Genomic DNA, 24,128 nt, shown 5'->3' on the forward strand with positions numbered 1-24,128 from the left:
ATTTAATTTCTTCCATTCCCTTCCTTTCCCCTCTCCTTCTCCCTCCCATGTCTTGGTCTGTTTGATTTATCCAAACTCTGTGTGTAACTGTCAGTAAACACCCACTAGGAATGTTTTTCTACACTCTAGTCATGCCGTCATGAAGAGGAACAGAATAATGTATAGAAGAGTTTAACATGAGCCTAGATACTCGAGAGTACTTCTGGGTTCTTTGGTCTGGGTTAGTGTTGGGGAATACATAATTTATTGCAGAGAGAGCAATCAATCTCTTTCTCTCTTTCATCTCTATCTCTCCCGTTATCTCGATCTCTCATCTCTCTCTCTCCCTAAGAAACCAGCCAGCCTAATTTGGTAGCCTGCTTAGAAGGAAACCTCAGAGAAAGCAGATTCAGACCATCTTAGCCTGCTCCTCTGATTGCTTTTCCTGCTCTTGTAATCGTCATGGATCGTTGGGCCTGTCTAGGAGGGAATCAATATCTAGTAAAGTTGAAGAAAACCTATTTCTCAAATTCCACACTTCAGCATACCTCCTGAGAAAAATCATAACACGTATGCACAAAGAGACAGGTACAAGAATGTTCATTGCAGCAGTGTTTTTAATAGCAAAAAAACAACAACCTAAATATCCATTAACAGCATAATCTAAATTCTAATATGCAATAGACAACTGTAAAGCCATAAAGGTCAATGAATGAAAGCTCTCTCTCTTAAAAGGCATAGATCTTTCGAAACTGATGTTGAATAACAAAATCAAAGTGTGGAAAGGATATGTACAGTAATGATACCATTTACATAAAGTTTAAAAACATGCCAAACAATATTACACATTTTTAAGGACATGTAATCATGTGGTAGATATATGAAGAATTGCATGGGACGGGTACAAAAGCAAAATCAGGCTTGATGATATCTGAGGAGGGAGGCACAGGGCACTGGGGAACGTTACTCAGAGTATTCCAACTGTCTTTGATACTCATTTCTTTACAATCAAGATCCAAAGCCATATGGTAATTTGCTAGGATCTGACAAATCTGGGTGACAGGTACACAGGAATTGACTGCAGAATATTCTAGATAATAATGTATGCTTCAGGTGTGTCATACAAAAATCACAATATTAAATCAATGTGTTAAAGTAGAGAGAGAAACAAAGTAACTCACACATGTAGTTGTGCACACCTAGAATATGGCCAGGTCACGTATTATTCACCTATGACCTCCACACAGTCCATTGAGCACACTGTAACCAAATCAGAAGAAGTGAAACCAGCACTCTGTAGTTCATTAAAAAGAATTTTATGAAAACAACATAGCTGATATCTCTGAAAAAAATATCAGTTCTGTTCACTAAACACTAAATAATGACTACAGAGAAAACTCAGAGGGAAAAAAAATAATAGAAGGAAAACAATCTAGAATTGAAGAAAGGCATGAAATCTCAGAAGGAAAAGATGCACTAAATTCCAAGCAAATTGAACAAAATACAATTCCAGATCTAGAGACAACCTTGTGAAACTCACACTGTGAGTAAACAGAAGAAACAGATCTGTGGGGAGATGGCAGATCCGCTAATGGAATGAGAACATTCAGCAAACCAACGTAAAAACATGATGGAACAATGACATCCATCCAAGGAATGTCATTTTGAACCTGGAATCCCATATGCAGCCAAATGATCAATTGAGCAAAAGGGCAAAGTGAAGGTATTTTCAGATATGCAAGATTTAAAAAGGTTTCAGTCCATGAAACCTTTACAAGAAAATTCCCCTAGTAATACTGGATACAGGAAACTGTGGGGTCCATTCTAAGAAAGTTGGGAAGGCAAAGTCCTAGGATGATATTTATTCAGATAAAAATAGGTTTATACTAGAAAAGGAAGTCAGATGGCTCTAGCAAAGAGGAATGCCTTCAGGAGGAGCTTATTCCATGGGACAACACAATGGAGGTACTGGATCTGTTAAGGCTTTGATGGACCCACGAGGGAGAGATTAAAGAAGGCTGCAGGCTCTTTGTCACTCCTCCAACTGAGAGCTATAGCCTAATTCGCCTCTTCTTGACAATGGTGAGGCCTCAGGTGACCAATAAAATTTTACTGAGTGACTTTCGAGACTAGGTCATAAGATTTGAAGTTTCTGCCTAGTTCTCTTGGGACCTGGTTCTCAGGTGACCAGTAAAAATTTACGGAGTGACTTTCCAGACTAGGTCAATAAGATTTGAAGTTTCTGCCTGGTTCTCTTGGGACCCTCGCTCTTGACATGCTCCATCTTGGAAGCCAGCCACCATGTAAAGGTGCTGCAATCTTGAAATTGCTGTTGTGAGAAACCCAAACCTCACGGAGCAGTCTCATGAAGACTCTGTTTGACAGCCTCCAATGAATTCTTGGCTAGTTGCTAGCCACGTAAGAAGTCATTGTGAAGCCCTGTCAAGCCTCAGGTGACTCTGGCCTCAGTCACCACCTAAACACAGCTGCATGAGACACTGCAAGTAAGAATCAGCCAGCAGAGTCCAACCCCAGACCCAGGGGGGATGCTAATAATTCGTTAAGCTCCTACATTTTGAGGTGGTTTTTAATGCAGTGCTAGATATTCAGAATAGCGTATTTTAATTTCATGAGAAAGAAAAAAGGAAAGCCTATAGAAACTTCAGGAAAACTTTAAAAAAACCTAGAAACTAAATACAAAGGAAGCTATGATATGATTTTGAAAAATCAATGCTATTTAAGGAAAGAGTCTATTTTATTTTGATGCTTTGAACATTCTTTCAAGTGACTTGGGAGCCATGATATTGAAGGTGGATAAAATGAATCCTCTTATCATCACAATACAAACGTTGATTATTGGCTTGTAAATTGTACAGCCAATCTAAGTCTAATGAATGACTTCATTTTCACGAGAGAAATGAAAATGCTACCAATCTTGACTAGGAGGAAACAGTAGGACAACCTTGCACTTATAAGGAAGAGAGATCAGATTTAGTTAAAGGGGCTCTATGAAGCAATGGCACCCCACTCCAGTACTCTTGCCTGGAAAATCCCATGGATGGAGGAGCCTGGTAGGCTGCAGTCCACGGGGTCGCGAAGAGTCGGACATGACTGAGCAACTTCACTTTCACTTTTCACTTTCATGCACTGGAGAAGGAAATGGCAACCCACTCCAGTGTTCTTGCCTGGAGAATCCCAGGGACGGGGAAGCCTGGTGGGCTGTCATCTCTGGGGTCGCACAGAGTCGGACATGACTGAAGTGACTTAGCAGCAGTAGCAGCATGAAGCAATGACACTGAACTTCTGTTAGGCAAATGTAGGGCAGAAAACTAGCTTGCTTTGGTATATATATGACCATTCTGGCTGCTATAGAACTTCTCCAGGTTGAATGCAATTCAAATTGTGTTCTGTCTACTTTCTCTTGTCTTATGAAACTTCTCCCCTTAATGTCTCCTGATGTTGAAAATCCAATCTGGTGAGAGTTCTCTTAAATATGTATGTGGCTGTTGTCATCTCTTTTGGATCTATTAATCATAGCCACTCTGTTTGTATTTCAATGTTTAAACACATTTTAAGTAATTTAAGCTTCAGTCACAAGAAAAGGTTTAGTGCAGAAAAAACAGTGATTTTCAGACATGCGCACTCATTAGAATTATATGGTGGCTTCTTCAATCCTATTGGTGGACTGCACCCCCTGCCACCTCCCTGCCCCCCAGAACCTGAGTCAGTGGGTCTAGGTAGAACACAGGAATCCACATCTCTATGTTACCAGAGGGTGGTGGTGCTGCTGCTGGTCCGAGGGCCATACTTTGAGAATCACCAATTTAAGATACAATGAATTCACAGTAAACTCTTTCTTCTTTCCTTCCACATATAGGGGTCTCTGTTTTACCTTCTAGAAGAGCTCTGGATAATATCATGGTTTTCGCAAAAGCAGTTGACTATGATGGTTTTCCAGGCTGTAGTGGTTTACGAAACATTGGTCCCTAAACATTGTGACCAATATTGCTTTAATAACAGTGTAAATGATATCAATGTGGTGCTACTCATGGCCTAAAATAGGAGAAATGAGTGAAGAAGTGGTGAGGGGGAAAGAAAGATATGTTGGGGAAATAATTTGCTCCATTCCACATCAATGAGAAATCAACAGAGACCGTCTAAAGATGACTGAACAAGAAGCAGAGGTTTAACTATAATATTTAAAGTTAGATAATGAAGACTAGAACACAGTAACACCCCTATTAGATATTGGGTGGGGAGGAGAAGGAAAGGTGAGCAGTAACATAAATAAGTGAATTCCTCATCGTTTAAGAGGTGATTGGCAGCGATTGTCTATAGTCGGTAAGTCAACAAATTGTACTATTTAGAATTAAGGAGAAAATCACTAGGAAAGCTAAAAACAGAAACTGGTGAAATGGGTTGTCTCTTGGAACTGGGACTTAGTGGGGAGTTTGGGACGGGAGATGGTTGCTTTTTATTCTATAATTTCTTTGGTGGAATTTAAGTTTTTAAAAAATACATGCTGTATTTATTTGATTAAAAACAATCAAGCTAGCTACTTGGCCCAAACCTGGTGAAGAAAACTGCAATTCCTGAGTTCAAATTTTGATTCTGACAACATCCATGATTTAGGGCCAGTTATATTTGGATTCTCTAGCCTCAATTTTCTTTCTTAAAAAAGATAAAGATTATTAGGTATAAAATAAGCTACAAGAGGATATTGCACAACACGAGGGATATAGCAAAAAATGAAAAATAATCAAGGGATGATAATAATTTCTTAGAGGTTGTTCTAGGAAACAGATGCAATAATTATGCATGAAAATCATTTGGCATAGTACCTGGCACATTTGCCTGAATAAATGTTAGGTATTGTTATTAATGTCATTCTAATCATACTGGTAACAGATTAGAAACCAAATTTGCAGTAGCGAGGAACAGAGGCAGATAGGAGGCAGAAAAGACAAGCATGTATTTCTGGGTGATGTGACACTACATTTATTTACATCACAGGCATGTGCACGGGTGTGTGTGTGTCTGTTTGCCTTGTCTCAGCTTTCTCAGAAATCAACGGAGTATGAACAGAATACTTCAGTATAGCCTGATTCAACAATATAGTTTAACATAGCTTTGCAAAACAAAGGGAGAGAATCCATAAAGAAATGAGCCCTGCTCCATATTCATCTCTGCTGAAACCCACATGAAGGAAAGAGCATCCTTTCAGGGTACTCTGGCCAGCAGTGCCAAGTGGGCATGGAGGGCAGTTGAACTTCACTGTGTGGGCTCCACTTCAGATGAATAACTTAGGAGCAGGTGACCTGGAGCCGATTCATCCCCCTTCCCATAAATACATGAGAAAGGCATGGTTATGCTGGCTAAAGTTTAGCATCTTTAATAATTTATCCATCAGTTTGATTGATGTAACCTGACCTCAAAGTCATACTTGACTCTAAAATGAGTGCAAAGAAAAAAGTCATACTGCTGCAGAAAGTTTACCTATGGACTCACCACTAATGAAATCCTGACCTGTACAGGTCAGTGCATCATAATTATTGGAGTTTCCAGCCCCAGAGAAGCTTGGCATATTAACATGGAAATACATCTAGAGAATGGGCCAGGGCCAAGACAGAGCTGGCCAAAGGCTGTCCACGTGGCCTTTGATGACTTATGTCAGAGCTGTGGGCTCTGAAAGCCTTTGAAGTTTGTATTTCAAGTGTCTACACTGTATATTCTGTTCAGAGGAATATGTGACCTGTTGAGTTTGTTTGAAGGCTGAAGGAAAAGCCTTAGACGTCAGGGCTGACAGCCCCCAAGGTGGTCCCCGTGATTCCTGCCCCTGCTGTTCATGCCCCATCCAGCCCTCTCCCCTTGAGTGTGGGCAAGACCTGGAACATGCTTCTAACCAAGAGAATATGGCAATGGTGAAGAAATTTTGGAGATGTACTTACGGTCCCAAATCTATTTAATTTTTAGTTGATTAAATGAGTTTATTCTGGGAGGACCTGACTTAAACCTCATTGCAGACTTGATAAAATAAGCAACCACATTGGAGATGGCCCTGTGGCAAGCAGTTGTGGGCAGCCTCTATGACCCTGGGGTAGCCTCTGGTCTCCAGCCAGCAAAACAGCAGGAATAATGGCCAGTCCTAAAGCTGCAAGAAAATGAATTATTCTAGCAATCTGAATGAGCTTGGAAACAGAGTTATCACCAACCAAACCTTCAGATGAGAATGCAGCCCAACCTAAACCTTGTTTGCAACATTTTGAGACCCTGAGCAGAGGACCACTTAGGCTGTGCCCAGATGCCTGATCTCCAGAAACTGAGATACTAAATGTGTGTTATTGCAAGCCACTAAGTTTGTGTCAATGTGTTACTCAGCAGTAGAAAAGTAGTACAGAAAGGTGGGGGCAGGGAGTGTCAGGGAGATAAAGAGGGGAAAGAAGACAAAGGCAATAATGAAGACAATAATGGATAGTGGAGATTCAAGTTAAATTGGCTTTCATCAAACTCTAAGCTTATACCTTCCTTTATTCCTTTCTACCTTGTATATATTTTAAACCTCAGAATGGATTGGGTCACATCTGAGTGGACTTGGGATTGGGCTTGGAACCCAACCAAGAAGGAAGTTGGGCCCAAGAACTGGTGGAAAGATGGGGAAAAGCAGTGGAAAGTTCCAGCTCTGGACTGAGGGTTGGTATGGCATCAGACTGTGTTTTCAGGAAAGACATATTTCAGGGAACAAACTGCATATGCTGCCTGTTATGTCAGTATTTGACACAATTCCCATATGCCATAGTATGTGGTAATCGTCACAAAATAATCTATAGTCAAAATTCACAGCAGATTTTCAGATCTTGGGGAAAAGGTAGTTATCCATGTAAATCATACATGATCATCTAAGGCGTCCAAAGGCTAAGAACAAGTGAGTGTTGTTTGAGTCTCTGTGTGTGTTGGCATTGTTCAGGGGCACTCTAATGAGGGGTACTCTTCAGCTGCTACTGTTTCCATTATACACACCCTTTGCATGTCTTTAGCACGGCCTGTGTGAAATGGAGGTCATGTGTACTAAATGATCAGAGTTAGCTCCATCCTGCCAAATCCAGAAAAATCTTCCTTAGCAGCCTATCAATTTCCCTCTTAGACTTTACTGCAATCTGTCACAATTATGCTTATTTTTCTACTTTTTTTGTCTGTCTGTCTGCTAGAGCTTCATTGTCCAATATGGTAGCCACTAGCCATGGGTGGGTGTTTAAATTTAAATTAATTAAATTGTATGAAGTTAAAAATTCAGTTGCCACATTGGAAGTCCTCAATAGCCACGTATGGCTCTTCGCTACCATATTGTACTTCAAAGATGTAGAAAATTTCCATTATTGCAGAAAATTCTATTGGACAGTACTGAATGCTACCCATTCAGTCATTTTTACCACAGGCTTCAGGCCCTTTAAACACCTAAGTACAGAAAGTCTTCATTCTGGATGGCTCTGATATATGTGAATCTCCATTAACACAGTTCAGCGAAATACCAGTCCCCCAACATGGTTTAAACTTTGGTTACCATGGTATGTTAACTGTGAGTAACTTCATAAAGTACAAATTTTGCTACTAACTCTTTAATCAAAAAACCACTATATAAATAAAAGATGGGGACTTCCTTGGTGGTCCACTGGTTAAGAAACCCCCTTACAATGCAGGGGACATGGGTTCTATCCTTGGTTGGATAACTAAGATACCACATCCCGCGGAGCAAATAAGTCCTTGTCCCACAACTACTGAGCCCACGTGCCACAACTAGAGTGTCCATGCACTGCAACTAAAGATCCCAAGTGACACAACTAAGACCTGATGCAGCCAAATAAGCAAATATAAATAATAAAAGACGTGACTAATCATATCATCTCCTTCAAAGTCTGCCACTGATCAGTCAATGAGCATCTGGTATTCAGTTCATGCACAGACAGCAAAGCATGAAGCTGTGCTTCCTCCCTTTCTTCTGAGTGATAAAACGGAACCATATAACATTTTATAAAAAATGGATGATTACAACAGGGAACTGGCCAATGAAGGCAAAAGTGCAACAAAGAAATAAAAGTGGTTGCTCTGGAAGTAGAATTTTAATTGAATGTAAACAGAGTAATAGAAGAAGTGGGTGACTGTGGGAATGTCATCACTGTCCTCATTTGGGATTACAGATATGCAGGTCGGCTGGAGGGATGCAGGGAAGGCGAACTTAGTGACATAAAAAAGGGAAGTGGTTGTGATGAAAAGGATGAAGCAGTCCCCAAGGAAGTGACACTGGGGAAAAAACAGTCACATTAAGGAACTCTTAGAGATATTTCACAACAAAGAAAGCACGGATGATAAAATGTTGGAAGTTGATCCATACTGAGAAAGGAGTATGGCAACTTGCTGAAGCATCGTTATCGTTAGTCGCTCAGTCGTATCCGACTCTTTGCAACCCCATGGACTGTGGCTCACTAGGCTCCTCTGTCCATGGGATTCTCCAGGCAAGAATACTGGAGTGGATTGCCATTCCCTTCTCTATGGCAACTTGCTGAAGCATACAAAGATGCTAATTCCATACTGTAAGTTGTTGTTGTTGTTTGGTCGCTAAGCCATGTCCGACTCTTTTACAACCCTATGGACTGTGGTCCCCAGGCTCCTCTGCCCATGGGATTTCCCAGGCAAGAATACTGGAGTGGGTTACTGTTTCCTTTTCCAAGGGATCTTCCTGACCCAGGGATAGAATCTGCATCTCCTGCCTTGGCAGGCACATTCTTTACCACTAAGCCACCTGGGAAGTCCATACTGTAAGTTACATGATGCAAAAAAGGCAAGTACTGTTCAAACTACTCTTTATAAGGTTTTACAAAAAGACTCATTTTAATTCTCAGAGTTTCTAATGTTTTAAGTGACTGTGTACTGGATAAATAGGCATTTTATTATATTGTCATATCCCTATACATTAATAATTGATAAGAGAATGATATTTTGACTAAAAGTCTTTATGGATCACAGAACAGTTGTAAGTTTTTCACAGTATTAAGATGACTTTATGCATTTTGGGCCTGCACGGTCTTCTCTGCAGTCCTGTACTACCATACAAAGTGAAGACTGTCTGCACTGACTTACTCTGAGCCCCTTCTTTCTTGCGAAATAACAAAGGATTACCCATTCTAGAATGGGTGTTCCCTTTTTGGCAGAGACCATGTCAATCATATTGTACTCTGCCTCCAGAACCTAGCAGAGTATGTGCCCAGACTAGGACATTGTTAACAGCTATTTGAACAAATGAATGGACTCACCCTGGGAGCTGGGAGACAGAAAGGAGTTATGGGTCATGTAGTCAAACAGCAAGATGTGCCAAGGGTACTAATTCAACAGGAAAACAGAACTATTACTTGGTTGGAGGTTACCAAGAAGACTCAGCTTCCCCAATACCACCTATATTGACAGTCGAAGCTAATTCTTTCTAACGTTGTGAATGATGAGACTGCAAAGGACATCCTAGTCAAGAATTTTGGTTTAGACTGCAGAGTGAAAAATGAAGGGAATTCCCTGCTGGTCCATTGGTTAGGACTCCATGCTTTCACTGCCAAGGGCCCAGGTTCGATCTCTGGTTGGGGAAATAAGGTCCCAGAAGCCATGCAGTGTGGCACGTTAATTTTAAAACAACAGAAAACTGAGATGCGATTATAAATATGGAGGAAAGATTAGGGCAAGTTCAGAAGAAGGCAGTGGGTTAATTTCAAGTTGAATGGTGAAATAAGTTATCCCAGTACTTGGGATAATTGGTTATCTACTTCTTTCAGCTATGCAGGATTTAATTCCATTATTTTCTACAGCAGAAATGGTTGATAAAGACATGGATTGTTCTTCCATGTATTTCCTATGTGTAGGCTTTGAAATTTATTTATTTTTTAAATTAAAAAAATTCTAATACAATTTCTGAAGTTACTTTCCAAGCTTTGAAATGAAAAAGTGAGAAGGGTAGGCTAGGGAATAGGTAGAATAAAAAGTACCCAACTTAGTGATGTTCAAGTTGGTATGAATAAAATTCAGTTCAAAAGGTAAGATTCCAACCCTTTGATCTTTCAAAGCTGAGAAGCTATTTGTGCAATCTGACTTGAAAGTTTTATCATAGTTTTTGGACTGCCAGAGGGGAAACTTGCACTGAAACCCACGAAACTAAACTGAAAACAATTCACACAGACAGGCACACACACACATACATCTATATACTCAAACACCTCTTTTGCACCTCTATACTCTCAAACACACACCCCCCCCAAAATCAACCCCTTTCACAGCACAAAATCAGGTTAGAGAAACAATGTAATAATATCCATATATTTTGACTCCTGTGAAGATTCTCAACTGTTTAGAACAGAGAAGGAAGCACCTGAACATAGCTAATTTGCCTTGTTTTTCAATTTCAAAAGTAGTTAACACAATTACGAATGGTGATAATCAGTCCAAGAGAACAAACATTGCCAAATTAAGAGTAAACCAGGAGGAATAAATTACAGTGCCATCCTGAGTAGCTCAGAAATAACATTCAGAGAATAACTGACACTTAGAACTATATAAAAGTAGAACAGAAATGCAAATTGTCTTTCCTAAGATGGAGCATGATGAAAGAGGAAATTCACAGCAAAAGGAATTGATCTATTGTAATGTTGTGGCTGGTCATTTCAATATAGTCAGTTCTTCTTCTCTGAAACATAATTTCTTTTGTGTTTAGACTAACTTCAGCTGGGCTGAGGGGTCTGTTTTAATTTTAATGTCTAATGCAATTGCATGAGTTGTTGGATTTTACTGGCAGCCTAATGCTGTGAGGGTGATTCATCTGAGTCCTCCGTCTTTCCATGTCAATCAGATTCTTCCAGCCAATCCACTTACATAAGATATGGTGAAACTGAGACTCAGAAAAGGGGCAAATGTATTCAGATTGAGTCAAAAGTTACACTCATAAATACCTACAATAATAATAACATTAGCATAGATATTGAAAAAATTGAAAGCAAATGTCCTAAATTGTTGACGATGATTGTCTTTGGGGGTTTCTTCATTATTTCTGTAACATTTATTTGATGATATTAGGGAATTATTAATTTTAAAAAGTGTAAAAATGGCATTATGATTATGTTTAAAAATTCTTATCTATAGTAAGTGCTTACCGAAATATTCATGGATTAAATGCTATGATGTCTGGGATTGGCTTCTACATACGCTGTGGAAGGAGGTGCCTAGAAATAGAGAAAATAAGATTGGACATGAATTGGTGTGTGATGAGTACATATTGATTCATTATATGATTGTGTCTACCTTTGTATATGTTTGAAAGCTTTATAATAAAAGATTAATTAAAATGATAGGTGATACATCTTGAAAACTAGGCTGCAGACTAAGTGTAAAGGACCTTAGGGACAAGAAATTTTCATTCTCTGGTTCAGTGGTCTCCACACTTCAGTGAGTGCAACTCTGTCTGTGACAATATCCCATACATGCACCAGGCATATGCTTATTAACCGATTTATTTAAAATGATGTACATACACCACTGTGCTCTTAGGCTGTTATAAAACATACACAAATGTAAAAAAGGCTAGATAAAAATAAACACACGGATCATTCTAATACATTCTTCCTACACTCTAGTGGATCTGGACCCCACTTAGGAGCAGCACGTTTAGCAACAGGGAGCTTTTGAGGTTTTCTAAGTAGTAAAGAGTTTGTTTATATGAAACAAAAATTTATTGGTGCACCCAAAGGTTCTGGGAGATTGATTAGAAAGACCCAGAGCTATTTCACTGAGGCCTCCGAAAGAAATGAAATGGACTGGGACGGTGTTCTAACTGGAGATGTCACGTTCTTGTATAGTTCTTTTATACATATGCAGTACACTAATGCATTCTGTACAGTCAGGATACAATATGCATATAAAACAAACAGCCCCCACGTGTTATCTTGGGCAATATATTTAATGCAATGCTTATGATGCTAATGATATATAACACTGAGTACTTACTGTCTGCCAGGTATTGCAGTAAGAACTTCATATACATATTTTTACTTAAAACTCATGACAATCCTAGGGAAATAGATCTTATTATTGACTTCCATTTTACTAGAAGGAACTTGAGACTGAGAAAAATTGACTATTTTTCCCAAGATGAAAGGAATAGAAAATGGCAGATCCCAAATTTAAATCAAGAAGTGTCTGACCCCAAATTTCATGTCCTTAACTATGAGACCATATTGCCTCCATATGGAATTAATGATAGCGTCCAAACCATGAGATCATTGTGATGATTAAATGAGATAATATATATGTTTCACACATTGTCTGACATAGAACACAATCCTATTAATATTTTAGTATACAGAATATTTACCAAAATTTTCCACAGTAAACACCATTAATACTTCTATCAAACACCAATATTTATAATTGTAATCAAATAATGTTTTATTAAACATTGTAATAACACATGTCTAAACTCCTTTTGTTTGCTACCACCTATAAATATGTGTGGCTTTTTTTACTGAGTCTCTATGGAACGAGTGATGAGAGAGATAGCAACTGGGGACTGTGTTATGCCTACAAAAATGGAAATATTTGCACTGGGCACACTCCTGTCATATTTTAAGAAGCCACCTACATAAATAAGAGTGTGTGTACCTTGAACACTAAAAGAGCCATGAAGTACATATGTACATTATCAACTTTATTTTACAACTGCAGAATTTGAATCCTTTTGCTTTGACCCAAAGATACATTTTTAGAGAGACGATGGTTCTGAAAACTTCTTTGCATTACATCAGGTTCACTTAAAGTGGTCAAGTTTACCACTCGTGTTTTTTTTTTTTTTAATTTTTTCCCAGTTTACATATTTCTATCAGCCAATCCAGACTAGAACATTTCATAGATACTTCATTATTTATTTAAGTATGGCTTCCATATTAGAGTAACTATCTTTCCCTGATTTTCTGTAACATTCCAGATTCAAAACTTTGTCCCAGTGTTAGGCTGTCATTGCAAATTTGGTTGGAAGCATGGGCTCCTGCAGAGGGGATGCATGAAGCTCTTTGCTGAGAGCTGTGATTTGTGATGTGACTCACAGCCTGATGTGTGGTCTGCTTCAAGTTACTGGACCTGCATTTACTTGTGAGGATCATTTTATGTTCCTTTTTGTAGTTTTGCAAATATTTCTCTAAATGCTCTGTCACTCTGAAGGGAATCCTATGTTTCATGGCTGAAATGGCAGGCAGAGAGATTGTCTTTGGTTTGTATATTTTGACACTGAGTCAAAGCAGAGCTTTCTTTTCATCAAACAATTTAATTTTGGTATTCTGAATTACTTTCACTTTCCATAATTAGTCTATAACTAGGTATTATCCAGAAACCTGCCCATCATTCCCCTGTTCTTCTATTTGGGAAGTACATTCATTCTAGAAACATCATGAAGAACATTTGTGTTGACACAATAGAATCCATTCCCACCCCATTTCTAGCCCAAATGGCATAAGCCAAAATGAAATATGTAGGATTCTTGGAAAAAAGCATCAGATAACCAAACACTATGAGCAAAAATTAATTTATTATATATATTCTCTAATAATTCATAATAGCTTTTTGAATTTTAAATGTCTTTTTGCTATTTCCAATGCTTAAAAATCATAGCTTTAAAACATAAGTACTGTTTTATATACATTGTGATTTTTCTTTCCTTTCCTTTTCTTTTTTACTTCTAAATATGAATGATATGGTCTCCAAGTATCATCTTGGAAGGAAAGGGGATAGGATTCATTGTTTTGCTCCAACACAGTAGAAATTAAAATTTCACATCACATACCTGGAGTTTTGACTATATGAAAAATAGCCAAATGTCACCACTTTCTTGTATATTTCTTTTACATGTATATATATGTATAATATAAACAGAATACATCTGGATTAGTACATTTCAACTTTTCATCAATGTGACTTTTATCTCCTATTTCATAGAAAATAACAAAATATACAGAGAGAAGAAAGGAGACGTCTGTTCATCGTACACATAAAGTAAATAAAAGTTCATGTATGGCTTTGCAAAGGTAGATTATGATGTGACTTTCATACTTTATTTATTTAAAAGCATCTTGAGAGAACGTGTTAGTGTGCTTACGAGAGCGGCCATGGTGGTTGAATGTCGCATCGAGAGTCCAACATTGGGATCACCAGTGGTCTTTCCAGTGGCTGCCTCGGCAGCTTTCAGGAGACAGATGTAGTTTATGACCACTTCATCGATCTTCGCTACTATTTCCTGCCGCTGTGTTTCGGAGTTCACGACTTTAACTAATCGCATGCAGGCTTCTGTTAGGCAACAGAGCACTTGAAAGCTGGAAGTCATAGCTAGGAGCATCTCTTCTGGGCTTTTCTCAGCCATTGCCATTTTCCGACAGGCACTTCCCAACTGTCTGGACTCAATGGATAATAGCTGCTTGTACTGAGAAAGTGTTAGGTCATATGCTTCAGGGCGTGACTCCTCTTTCTTTCCCTTGGTTGCCCTGACAAGGCAGAGCAGCTCATTGGCATCATTTTGGGCTGCGAGGAACCCATCGGGCATTGTATATGTGCTCTCCTTAAGGGCATTTATCCTTGCAATCTGGGCATCAAAAGCTAGGTTGCTGAAGTCCACATCATCTGGGCCACTCAAGTCTTCGGCCCAGACCTTCAGCACTGAACCTCTGGACAGCTCTCCTCCTTGCTTCTGAATTCCAATAGCCAGGGGTGGGCTGGTTGGGTCTGGCATGGCTTGAGTCATCTGTGGTCGAAAGAGGCAAGAGACTTGATGGGTGGCCTCTCCCTCCTCTTCGTCCTCATCACCATCTTCATCCTGCCCTCGGTTCAGGAAGCAGTAGCTGAAAGGTCCCCGACATCTCCAATGGCTGCCTTCCAGCTTCCGCAAGGGCAATGTCCTATACAGCTTTGAGTCTTTGTGGGCCACCGGGGACTTTTTGTGAACTTTCCCCTCAGAGCTAAAGTGCATCGAGCTTTGGGAAAAACTTTTGGTGAGCTTCTTCCCTAGGGGGAGTTCTGCTCGCCTTTCTGAACTGGTCTCCTGTGCTTCTGTGATACCTGGACACTTTAAGCTGACCGCACCCTGGCTTCTCTCCCGGAAGGTCTCCAAACTGACAGATCCTGAGAGGATATTGCTGCTCCGTCTCAGAGCCCTCTGGCTGGGGGATGTCCTGAGGCTCCCCCTTCTCAGATCCAGTGGCCACCAGCTCACAGCCTCTCCGTAGGCCTGGTTCGCTTGGGAGAAATCATTAGGGTCTTGATTTGGAATTGGCACCTTTGATTCCGAGTGAATGTTTGATGGTAGCAGGGTGGGATCAGCTTCAGGATATTGAGACCAAGCTGAAGGCATGCCTCCTCGTCTCTCCTTCCCAGGCTCTGTCAAAGCTACACTAGGGGTAGCAGAAAAACAGAGAATCATTAAGCACCTCATGGGTGGTCATTTTTACTAAATCTCTATGTGATGTCTGTGATCTCCCAAGGATATATTTGAGAGAACACACGTCTTACAGTGATTATTCAAGCATATTTATGACTTTGAAGTTCCATTTTAAGGAGTTAGATTAATCCTGGCATTGGCTATCTTTTTAAAAAGAAGTGGCCTAATTTAATTAATGCAAATTAAATATACTAATCTTTTAAAGAGGACCCCATGAGGTTTTCCTGGTACAGGGTTTGAAGCTGAGACACTGGGAAACTGCCAGAAAAGTTGTCATGTGAAGAGCACAATTTCCACTTCATAGAATTTTTGTGAGAAGCAAGGGGTAAATTAGGTGAAAGCTCTTTGTAAACTGCAAAGTATCCTTTTACAAGTTTAGAGGAAAAGATGCTAGCTAGGAGACGAGTTAAGTAACATTCAGAGATGGGTTTCCCAAGGCAGGTGAAACTAGTGGTGAGTTTTGACAAAGGAGATAATCTTAAAAGGGCATGAATGAAAATTAACTGACATATACTGACTCAATGGACATGAATATGAGCAAACTCTGGGAGACAGTGGCGGACAGAGGAGCCTGGCGTGCTGCAGTCCATTGGGTCACAGAGTTGGACACAAATGAGCAACTGAACAAGAACAAGGTCTCACTGACATCTACTGACCTACTGGAAAAGACACTATATGAGGGTATAATTTGAAATTGGAAAGTATGAAAGAGCGTCTGTTTTTGTCCCATGATGGCCAGCCAAGTGGATCTTGGAGACCGATAAGTGCCCACCTGGTGGCAGAATGGTGAAGATGAGCACAGAAGATAGCTGTGCTCATGTTTCTACCTGTGCTTATTATTATTTTGGGGGAAATAAAACAGCTCATCATGTACCCCCAGACCTTCCTGACACTGCAGTGGGCCTGACACCTCAGAATACTCATCTTGGAGAGTTTAACAGAGTATGGAGAATCTGGAAATATTGCTGAAAGGCAAATGATCTCCCTCAATCCCTCCCAACTCCCAGATCCCCTGCTCTATTATCCTTCCCTGCTTCTCAAAAACGAAATGGCAAAATGAGAAATTCGATATCTTGAGAAGGAAATCAACCTTTTGTGATTCTTATAACTTAAAAGTGGCACTGGGCCTGGCTAAAAGTCTACATTTAGAATTCAGGAAAAAAATATTGCTCCATTAAATTCTAAAAGCAAGACAGAGCAGGAATCTAAAAGGCAAATGCCATTTCCGATACTGCCCAGATCTAGAAACATCAGTACGTATTAAACACTGGGGGACCGATGATTGACAATTAACCTGGCCGCAGTTCAGCAGCTTTTTCAAGAATAAAACCCTAACTTTTACTTTTCTTCCAGATTTTTAGTTTTAGTTGTAAATTTGTTTTACGTGCTCCTGGTGGGTACCGCAAAGTGCTAAATCAAGAATTTTCAAGAATAAAACCCTAACTTTTACTTTTCTTCCAGATTTTTAGTTTTAGTTGTAAATTTGTTTTACGTGCTCCTGGTGGGTACCGCAAAGTGCTAAATCCATCATTGCTGTACCTGTGGTTTCCTTAATCTTGGGGAGTCGATGACATCCATCTCTCAGAGTGCCAAACAGGGGTTCGGCATTAATGGCTGTATGCAGGGCAGGCACCGTCATCCGCGGACACATCCCTTCTGTCTGTGGGTGTAATTCCTTAAAGGTGGCCCCATGGTTGGGCAGCCCGGGGGCTCTCTCCTCGGAGGGAAGGTAACTCACACCTTTTGCGGAGGCCTCGGCCATCAGGTGCTTCCCCAGGGAGGGGCAGAGGGGGGACTCCACCGGAGTGGCGCACGTGCTGCTGCTGCTGCCTGTGCCACAGCCTGCATCCACCGAGGAGCCTTGAGAGCTCTGGAGAGAAAAATGGCCCTCGCTTTGCAACGACGACATCCGCTTGGCCAAGTGGTAGTCACAAAGGCGGCCCACGCCCTCCTCTGCTTCCGGGAGCTTGGCTGGACGGTCACAGCCGGACGGGTCGGCATCCTCCGGGTTACCCAAGTCTTTGGCAGAAGACACACAGGTGACGTCTGTTAAGAAGTGGTCCCGCGGGCCAAGTCCTGAAACCTCGATGGCTTCTCCCTCGGGAGCCCCGTCATCCTTCCCTTCAGTGTCCCTGCTCCCCACACCCGAAGCTCTGGGAAAGGTGATGCCTGGTGCTGCTTCCAATCCAGTTTTTTCAGCCACAACGCCCTCAGTGGCCACGTACCATCTTTGGCTGTCCTTGCGGAAGGCAGTTCTCTCCAGGTTAAAAGTGCTGAGGTGTTGACTGTCCCTTGAAGACACAGTAGCAAATTTACCGCCTTTGGCGTCCTCCTCTGCCTCAGCTGTTTTGATCCCCTGCTGTTTTTTCCCCGGCATGCTCCCATTAAGGGGTGCTTTCCCCTCCCCATCGGCCAGCTGGCTTTTCCTTTTGCTGGTGCAGGAATACGCCATCGGCCCAAGGTGCAGTTTGCCAAAATAATCAGTGACTGACTTGGTTTCCATGGTTTCGGGCTCCATCTCCATGTGGTCCGAGTGAAGCATCTGCTTGGAAGGCACAACTTTGGGCGGGAGGTCACTCACCGGACGGGCGGCCAGAGTGTGGGAGGCCTTTGGGGGCAAGCCCCCAGCAGGGCTTTTGGAGGCGGGGAACTCTGTCTGCTCTTCTGCCAAGGGGTGGTAGCCTTCGTGAGTGGCCAAGAACATGCGGGAGAGGTTTTCTGACTGCTTCTGGGCCGTGGCCAGTTCAGAACTCTCCGTCATTTCAGAAGAGTTAGTCTCATTGCCCGAGTCAGAGGAGGACTCGGGACTATAAGCCCGCAAGATGGCTACACCTGCAGGCCGTAAAAAACAAGAAGTGGTTAATGGATGCATCACAGGCACTAGGAGACACGTAAGAACATGGGATTCATTAGTATTAAAAACAATACCAAGTTTTTCCCTTTTCAGTAAGGACTCTGAGTTTATTGCACAGTTGTTCCGGAAATAGGGGGGAAAAAAGTGCCACATGTTTAAAAAAAAAAAAAAAAATGGAAACCACATACACGAAAACCCATGATGGTAGTTTCAGCACATTTGGGAAATGGGACATGCGTGAAATGAAGGACATATGACAGGATTCCAAGGGCGGATGGCTTGAAGGGATGGAAGGATATGGCTATCAGTGAATAAATGTAACAATCGTGAAAGAACCTGAATTGTCACTGGTCTGCGGATCTTCTGACACGGACAGAGCTTCCAGAGTGTCCAGCGTGGAAACGCCAGTGTTATCCAGGCCTGTGTCACACTTGCCCTCGGTGCTGGTGGGCACAGCGTCGATGAGGGACACGGGGATCTCGTCGTTCTGCAGGGTGCCGCCTGGCTCCTTGTCCTCGAGGAAGGAAGCAGCCTGGCTCTGAGAGTCCTCCTCATCAGAACTATCTCTGAAGCCAGGTGGGGGCGCGGCAATGGCCATGTTCAGGGAACGCAACAGGAAATCATCCTCATTGTCGTCCCCTTCGGGAGGGGGCAAAGACGTGAGGTCGATGATGTCATCGCTTGAGCCAGAGAGGCTGAGGAGGGCTGGCTGGCTCATCTCTCCCACCACGAGGTCCTCCTCACAGCTCACCTCATCCTCGTCCTCTGCGTCATCCGTGTTCTCTGCGTAACAGATGTCGTGCAGCAGGGGCTCCTCTATGCCCTCCGCAGCCTCGAAGTTCTTCACGTCGCCTATGTTTGCGTACACAGAATTGGCCACGAACTGGACGCTCTCTGCGTCTGGAGTGAGACCCAAGCTCTTCATGTCATTGGCACCGCTTATGTAGAGGTTGCTCTGCTTCTCCAGCAGTTCTGGACTCTCGTCCAATAGCCTTTCATAGCCGAGGGTGGGGGCAGTGACCCCCTCATCCAAGGCGAGATCTCCAAAAATAAAGGACACTTTGGCTCCTCTTGGAGACTCCTGTGCTTTCTTAAGAGTTTCTGGGCCTGAGAGGCTCAACAGGGACCGCTGAGCTAGACTTCTGTAGTCTGCCTCACACGGAGCCTCACCCGGCTGGGTCAGCTGCTGGGTTAGCTCATCTGAGTTATAGGTGTTGTCCACATACAAGTGCCGGTGGTGGTCTTTTGGACACAAGGTGCCATCCGGAATCTCAACTGCCTTCTGCTTTGCATCTATGTATGTTATCTGCGCTTCCTGCTCCTCTTCACCAATGAAGGTGGTTATTTGGGGTATACAGTTCCACTCGGGACCAAGCATGTTGTGCTTTCCTTTATTTTCAGTTCCTAAAGAGAAAGAGTCATGCAAAGACACATTACTGTGTGGGCTGGTTTCTGGGGGCACTTTGTCTCTGTTTCTTAACTTAATGGCTTGTAGCATCACTTTTGTGAGTATGGTTATTATTCAGCTTTCCAAATAGGGGAGTAGTTGATTTAGGCTTCAGATATAAGGATTTCTTGGTTAGGAGAATTGATACTGCAGAAAATAGAACTGCTACTTGATAAAACAGAATACCATCTGAGAGTAGGGCACTACAGCTTCATTCCATCTGATCTCTGGTTTTAGTATTTAAAAGACCTTCTTTATGTCTATAGATGTGAATATACAACATACCTTTAAAAAATCCTTAAAGGTGATAGTCCAGTGGGCTATTATTCTGGGAAAGATTGCCCTTTTCTTCGGAAAGTGAAATCTAACATTTCCCACTTTGCATAGGGAGATGCTGGACTTTTTCCTCACTGAGTTAAGAGAAGGTCAAGGATCCTCATACTTCTACCATGTATTTCAGGAAATATTGTAATGACAATATAATAATAAATATATATGTATAGTATAGTAACACAAACTGTAATACTACATATTGCAATGGTAGTACTAAAACTCCTCTTTAGCCTTTTCCTGTCCTAGTGGGTTTGCATATTTTTACATATAAGTGCCAGCACATATGCCTATAAGCACACATGCACACACAGGCAGGATGTAGAAGGTGGAGCGTCGACAAGTACTGTACTCCTCTCTGCTATTTTTAAGCATAGTTAATACTTTGATGAATTTCCATCTTTATTTGTATCTTGAAAACTCCTGAAGATTTGTTTAATGTTCCTCCAGAATTAAAATGGCAAAATCCTAATTTAAACAGCATTGTGTTATTTGATCTTTAAGGGTCTTCCAATAGAGAATTCTGCTGTGGAAATTTTGCTCTGATATTTACCAAGACAGGGCAATGAGTCACTGTGTCAATACTGCTTTGTCAATTCCAGAGGTGACATTTTGAGGAAATGTTAGGGCCACATATTCTCCCATTTGTTTCCTCAAATTGCCCTCTGGCCCAAGTTTGATTAATGCCAATATCAGATAAACAAGAGATATAGGAAAAATAAAAACAAAAACAGTTTTACTGAAGAGGTTTTGGCTGTCTCCCAAATATATAATGGACTCAATGTTGAAGAATGTTCCAAGTCATTTTACTCAATATATATATTTTCATGAATACCACGTAAAGATAAAATTTGAAGACACTGAGTTACGCAACAGGCATATTTACATGTGACATAATAATAAATACACCTGTGGGGGTTCAGCATTGTTTTATTAAACAATGACATGAATTATGACTGGCTCTGTGTGTGAGAGCATGTGTGTGTGTGTGTGTGTGTGTGTGTGTGTGTGTGTGTGACTAGTGCAGGTTGTTGTGGGGAGGGAGAGTGGTTGAGCAATGATGTAAGAGAGCTCTTGGTTTAAACCCAAAGGTTGGCAGATTTTTTTCTGTAAAGGGAGGGCCAGAGAGTAAATATTTTAGGTTTTGTGGGGTCAATAGCTCCATTCAGCAACTACTCAACTCAACTGTTGTAACATGAAAGGAGCCATAGCTGACAAATAAGCAAACAGATGTAGTGACTTGAATGGTGACCCTGCAAAAGTTATGAATGTGACCTTATTTGAAAGGAGTCTTTGCAGATATAAGTAAGGATCTTGAGATGAGATCATCTGGAATTATCTGTGTGGGACCCTAACTCCAACGGAAAGTGTCCTTATAAGAGAAAAGCAGAGGGACACTTGGGCCATACACAGAAGACGGGGAGGCTGAGTGAAGATGGAGGCAGACACTGCAGTCATGCAGCTATAAGGAATGCAGATGGCCACCTGGATTCGGAAGAGGCAAAAGATTCTCCCCTAGAATCTCTGGAGGGGGCCTAGCCCTGCCAGTGCTTGGATTTTGAACCTCTAGGCCCCCAGACTGTGAGAGAACAAGTTTCTGTTAAGTCCTCAAGCTTGTGATAATTTGTTATGGCTACCCTAGATATTTAATATAATGTACATGCCTGAGTTTTAATAAAATTTCATTCACAAGAACAAGACTTGATTCATGGGACATGGTTTGCTGACCCCTGGTTTAGACCAACAAGAAAACTGAATAGGTCAGCAGGCTAAAAGCAATTTAATAAGACTTTCCTAAGGCCCAGAGATGCTTAACTACATAGGTTCAGGGATTTGCAAAGTACTTGAAGGGTTAATTTTCAAGACAGTGAAGAAGAAAGAGGGGTTTACTGTTCCTAGCTAGAGGTCTTGATGAAGGTCTCTGATCAGTTTGAGACAAGAAAACACACACTCTCTCTCAGCTTTCTTCTAGAAGGGTGTGCTGATTTGGCTTCTGGAATGATCTGGGAGACACGAAGGATGTTTCCTACAGATGAGCTGGCCTTAACAGACTTCAGACTCTACAGGTTTTGAGTCTCAGGAGATCCTTGGGGGAATTTCTGAAGAGAAGGGAGGCTTTTCAGCCATTAGAGGAAGCTGAGCTCCGAGCTGCAGCTCTGCTTGGGTCAACCAGTTAGTTGCTTTTTGGAGTGTGCCATCTCTCCCTCGTCCTCTCTTATTAAACACAAGCATGCACACATGCAGGCTTGTGTGTGCTATTTGGAACATGTGCCCTCACCCTCAGGCTCACTGTCGAACCAAGAGAAATAACCGAAAGGTTGAAGCTCCCTTACTTCCCTATGGTGATATGATACTTATTGGAACTAAGTTTTTGCCTTATGAAACTTTATTCAACAACACATTGTGAGTTGCTATAAATTAGACAGAACTGAGGCCCCTATTACTGTAACCATTTGTAGAGTGGTAGCTTTGGCTTTCCTCTTGAACCCATACAATCTTAACCATCCATGGGGAAAAGGTTTGATTTTAACAATACACTTTAGGATTTTAAGATTTTCCAACGCAAAAGGGATATGTTAAATCGTGGAACCACTCTTGGTAATTTCAAAAGTCACAGTTCAATTGCTCTAAATCTCCTCGCTCAATGAAAACATGTGGTCATAAAGATATTCACCACTTAACCCAGCACACACATCCACCTCCTCTTTGATTCAATGTTTTTTTAATCAAACAGACACTTCAAGGTGGGTTGGGATGAAATCTAGCTGCAAGTCACAGTCGCCTTCTATCATGCCTTGCTCAACTCTCTGGTTTTCCTTTACCCTTTGACTGTAACTTTTTTCACTCAACAAGCTGTCACAATAAACTGTGTACCAGTCTATCTGTATGTGTGCCTAGCTTCATATTACTATATTTGCAGGGAATAATAATTTTTGTTTCCTGATAAGTTTAAAAGTAGATTTTCCTTCCCTTGTTTTCTCTTTCATTTTCTCTTCCATCTTTCAAAAACTGACAATGGAATTTGTTCCCTAAGAATTTCCTTTTCTTTTAAAATAAACTCTAATTATGGAGCCTCTGATTATACATTTTTCATGGCTCAGTATCTCTTACTTGAATGGTAGGCTCTGTCCATCAGCCATATTTACTGACTGTTCACTATAGATGGAGGAAAAAGCTCAAACACTGAAGAAAAATATGCAAACTATTCTATATAGAATGGATAAACGATGAGGTCCTACTGTACAGCACAGGGAACTATATTCAATATTATGGGATAAACAATAATGGAAAATAATGTGAAAAGAATGTATATACATACACACACATATATGTATAACTGAATAACTTTGCTGTACAGGGGAAATTAACACAACATTGTAAATCAACTATACTCTAATAAAATAAATTTCAAAAAATAGTTCTAGAATAAATGAAAACCATCTTCCCTCAAAGAAACTCTCAGTTTAACAACTACAACCCCCCTTATCTGCACTTTTGGGGCTATTTCTTCGTGTCAAAGGGCTGAGATGAATTATTTGATCTTTGCCATTTCGATGCTTCTGCGAAAAAGCTAATATGATGTTCAGGGTCCCTTCTAGAGCCCCAAGTCCAAGGGTTGGACAATTTCCATGTCTTCCCAAGATAGAGGTCCCAGAACCCTGGACATGAGTCTGACGTGGGAGGAGGCACTTGGCGTCTGGATGTAGGGCATCTTAATGAGGGACCAGCTGCTTATAAAGTTGGAGGCTCACAACTACTGGGCATTCCATCCTGAGTTCTCTGCACCCTGACTGAGTTCTGGGAGAATGAGGCAGTTACAGATCAGACATAAAGGCTGAGACCTATACCCTTCACAATAATTAAATCACTGCTTTGGAGCTAGGTACCCAATATTTGCCAAGTGACATGTGAAAGACAGTGAAAGTCGCTCAGTCGTGTCTGACTCTGCAACCCCATGGACTATACAGTCCATGGAATTCTCCAGGCCAGAATACTGGAGTGGGTAGTCGTTCCCT

General features: G+C 41.3%; 1 protein-coding gene across 4 annotated transcripts in view; it reads right to left on the reverse strand.

The window, feature by feature from the left end:
- Window positions 1–4,674: 4,674 nt before the first annotated feature.
- The window catches only part of FRMPD4 (FERM and PDZ domain containing 4), a 554,242-nt gene continuing 534,788 nt past the window's right edge, over window positions 4,675–24,128 (reverse strand). For 3 of the 4 annotated variants that reach the window (XM_070784969.1, XM_070784967.1, XM_070784968.1), the window contains 3 exons: window positions 18,672–19,739; window positions 17,021–18,313; window positions 4,675–15,429 (listed from right to left, as the gene is read on the reverse strand). In XM_070784969.1, the coding sequence (XP_070641070.1) occupies window positions 14,105–15,429; window positions 17,021–18,313; window positions 18,672–19,739 (3,686 nt within the window). In that variant the 3' untranslated portion in view covers window positions 4,675–14,104. Of the gene's footprint in view, window positions 15,435–17,020; window positions 18,314–18,671; window positions 19,740–24,128 lie in introns of all 4 variants that reach the window. The other variant, XM_070784970.1, reaches the window with a different exon arrangement.

Source organism: Bos indicus, chromosome X, assembly GCF_029378745.1.
Source record: "Bos indicus isolate NIAB-ARS_2022 breed Sahiwal x Tharparkar chromosome X, NIAB-ARS_B.indTharparkar_mat_pri_1.0, whole genome shotgun sequence".
NCBI classification, from domain to species: Eukaryota; Metazoa; Chordata; class Mammalia; order Artiodactyla; family Bovidae; genus Bos; species Bos indicus.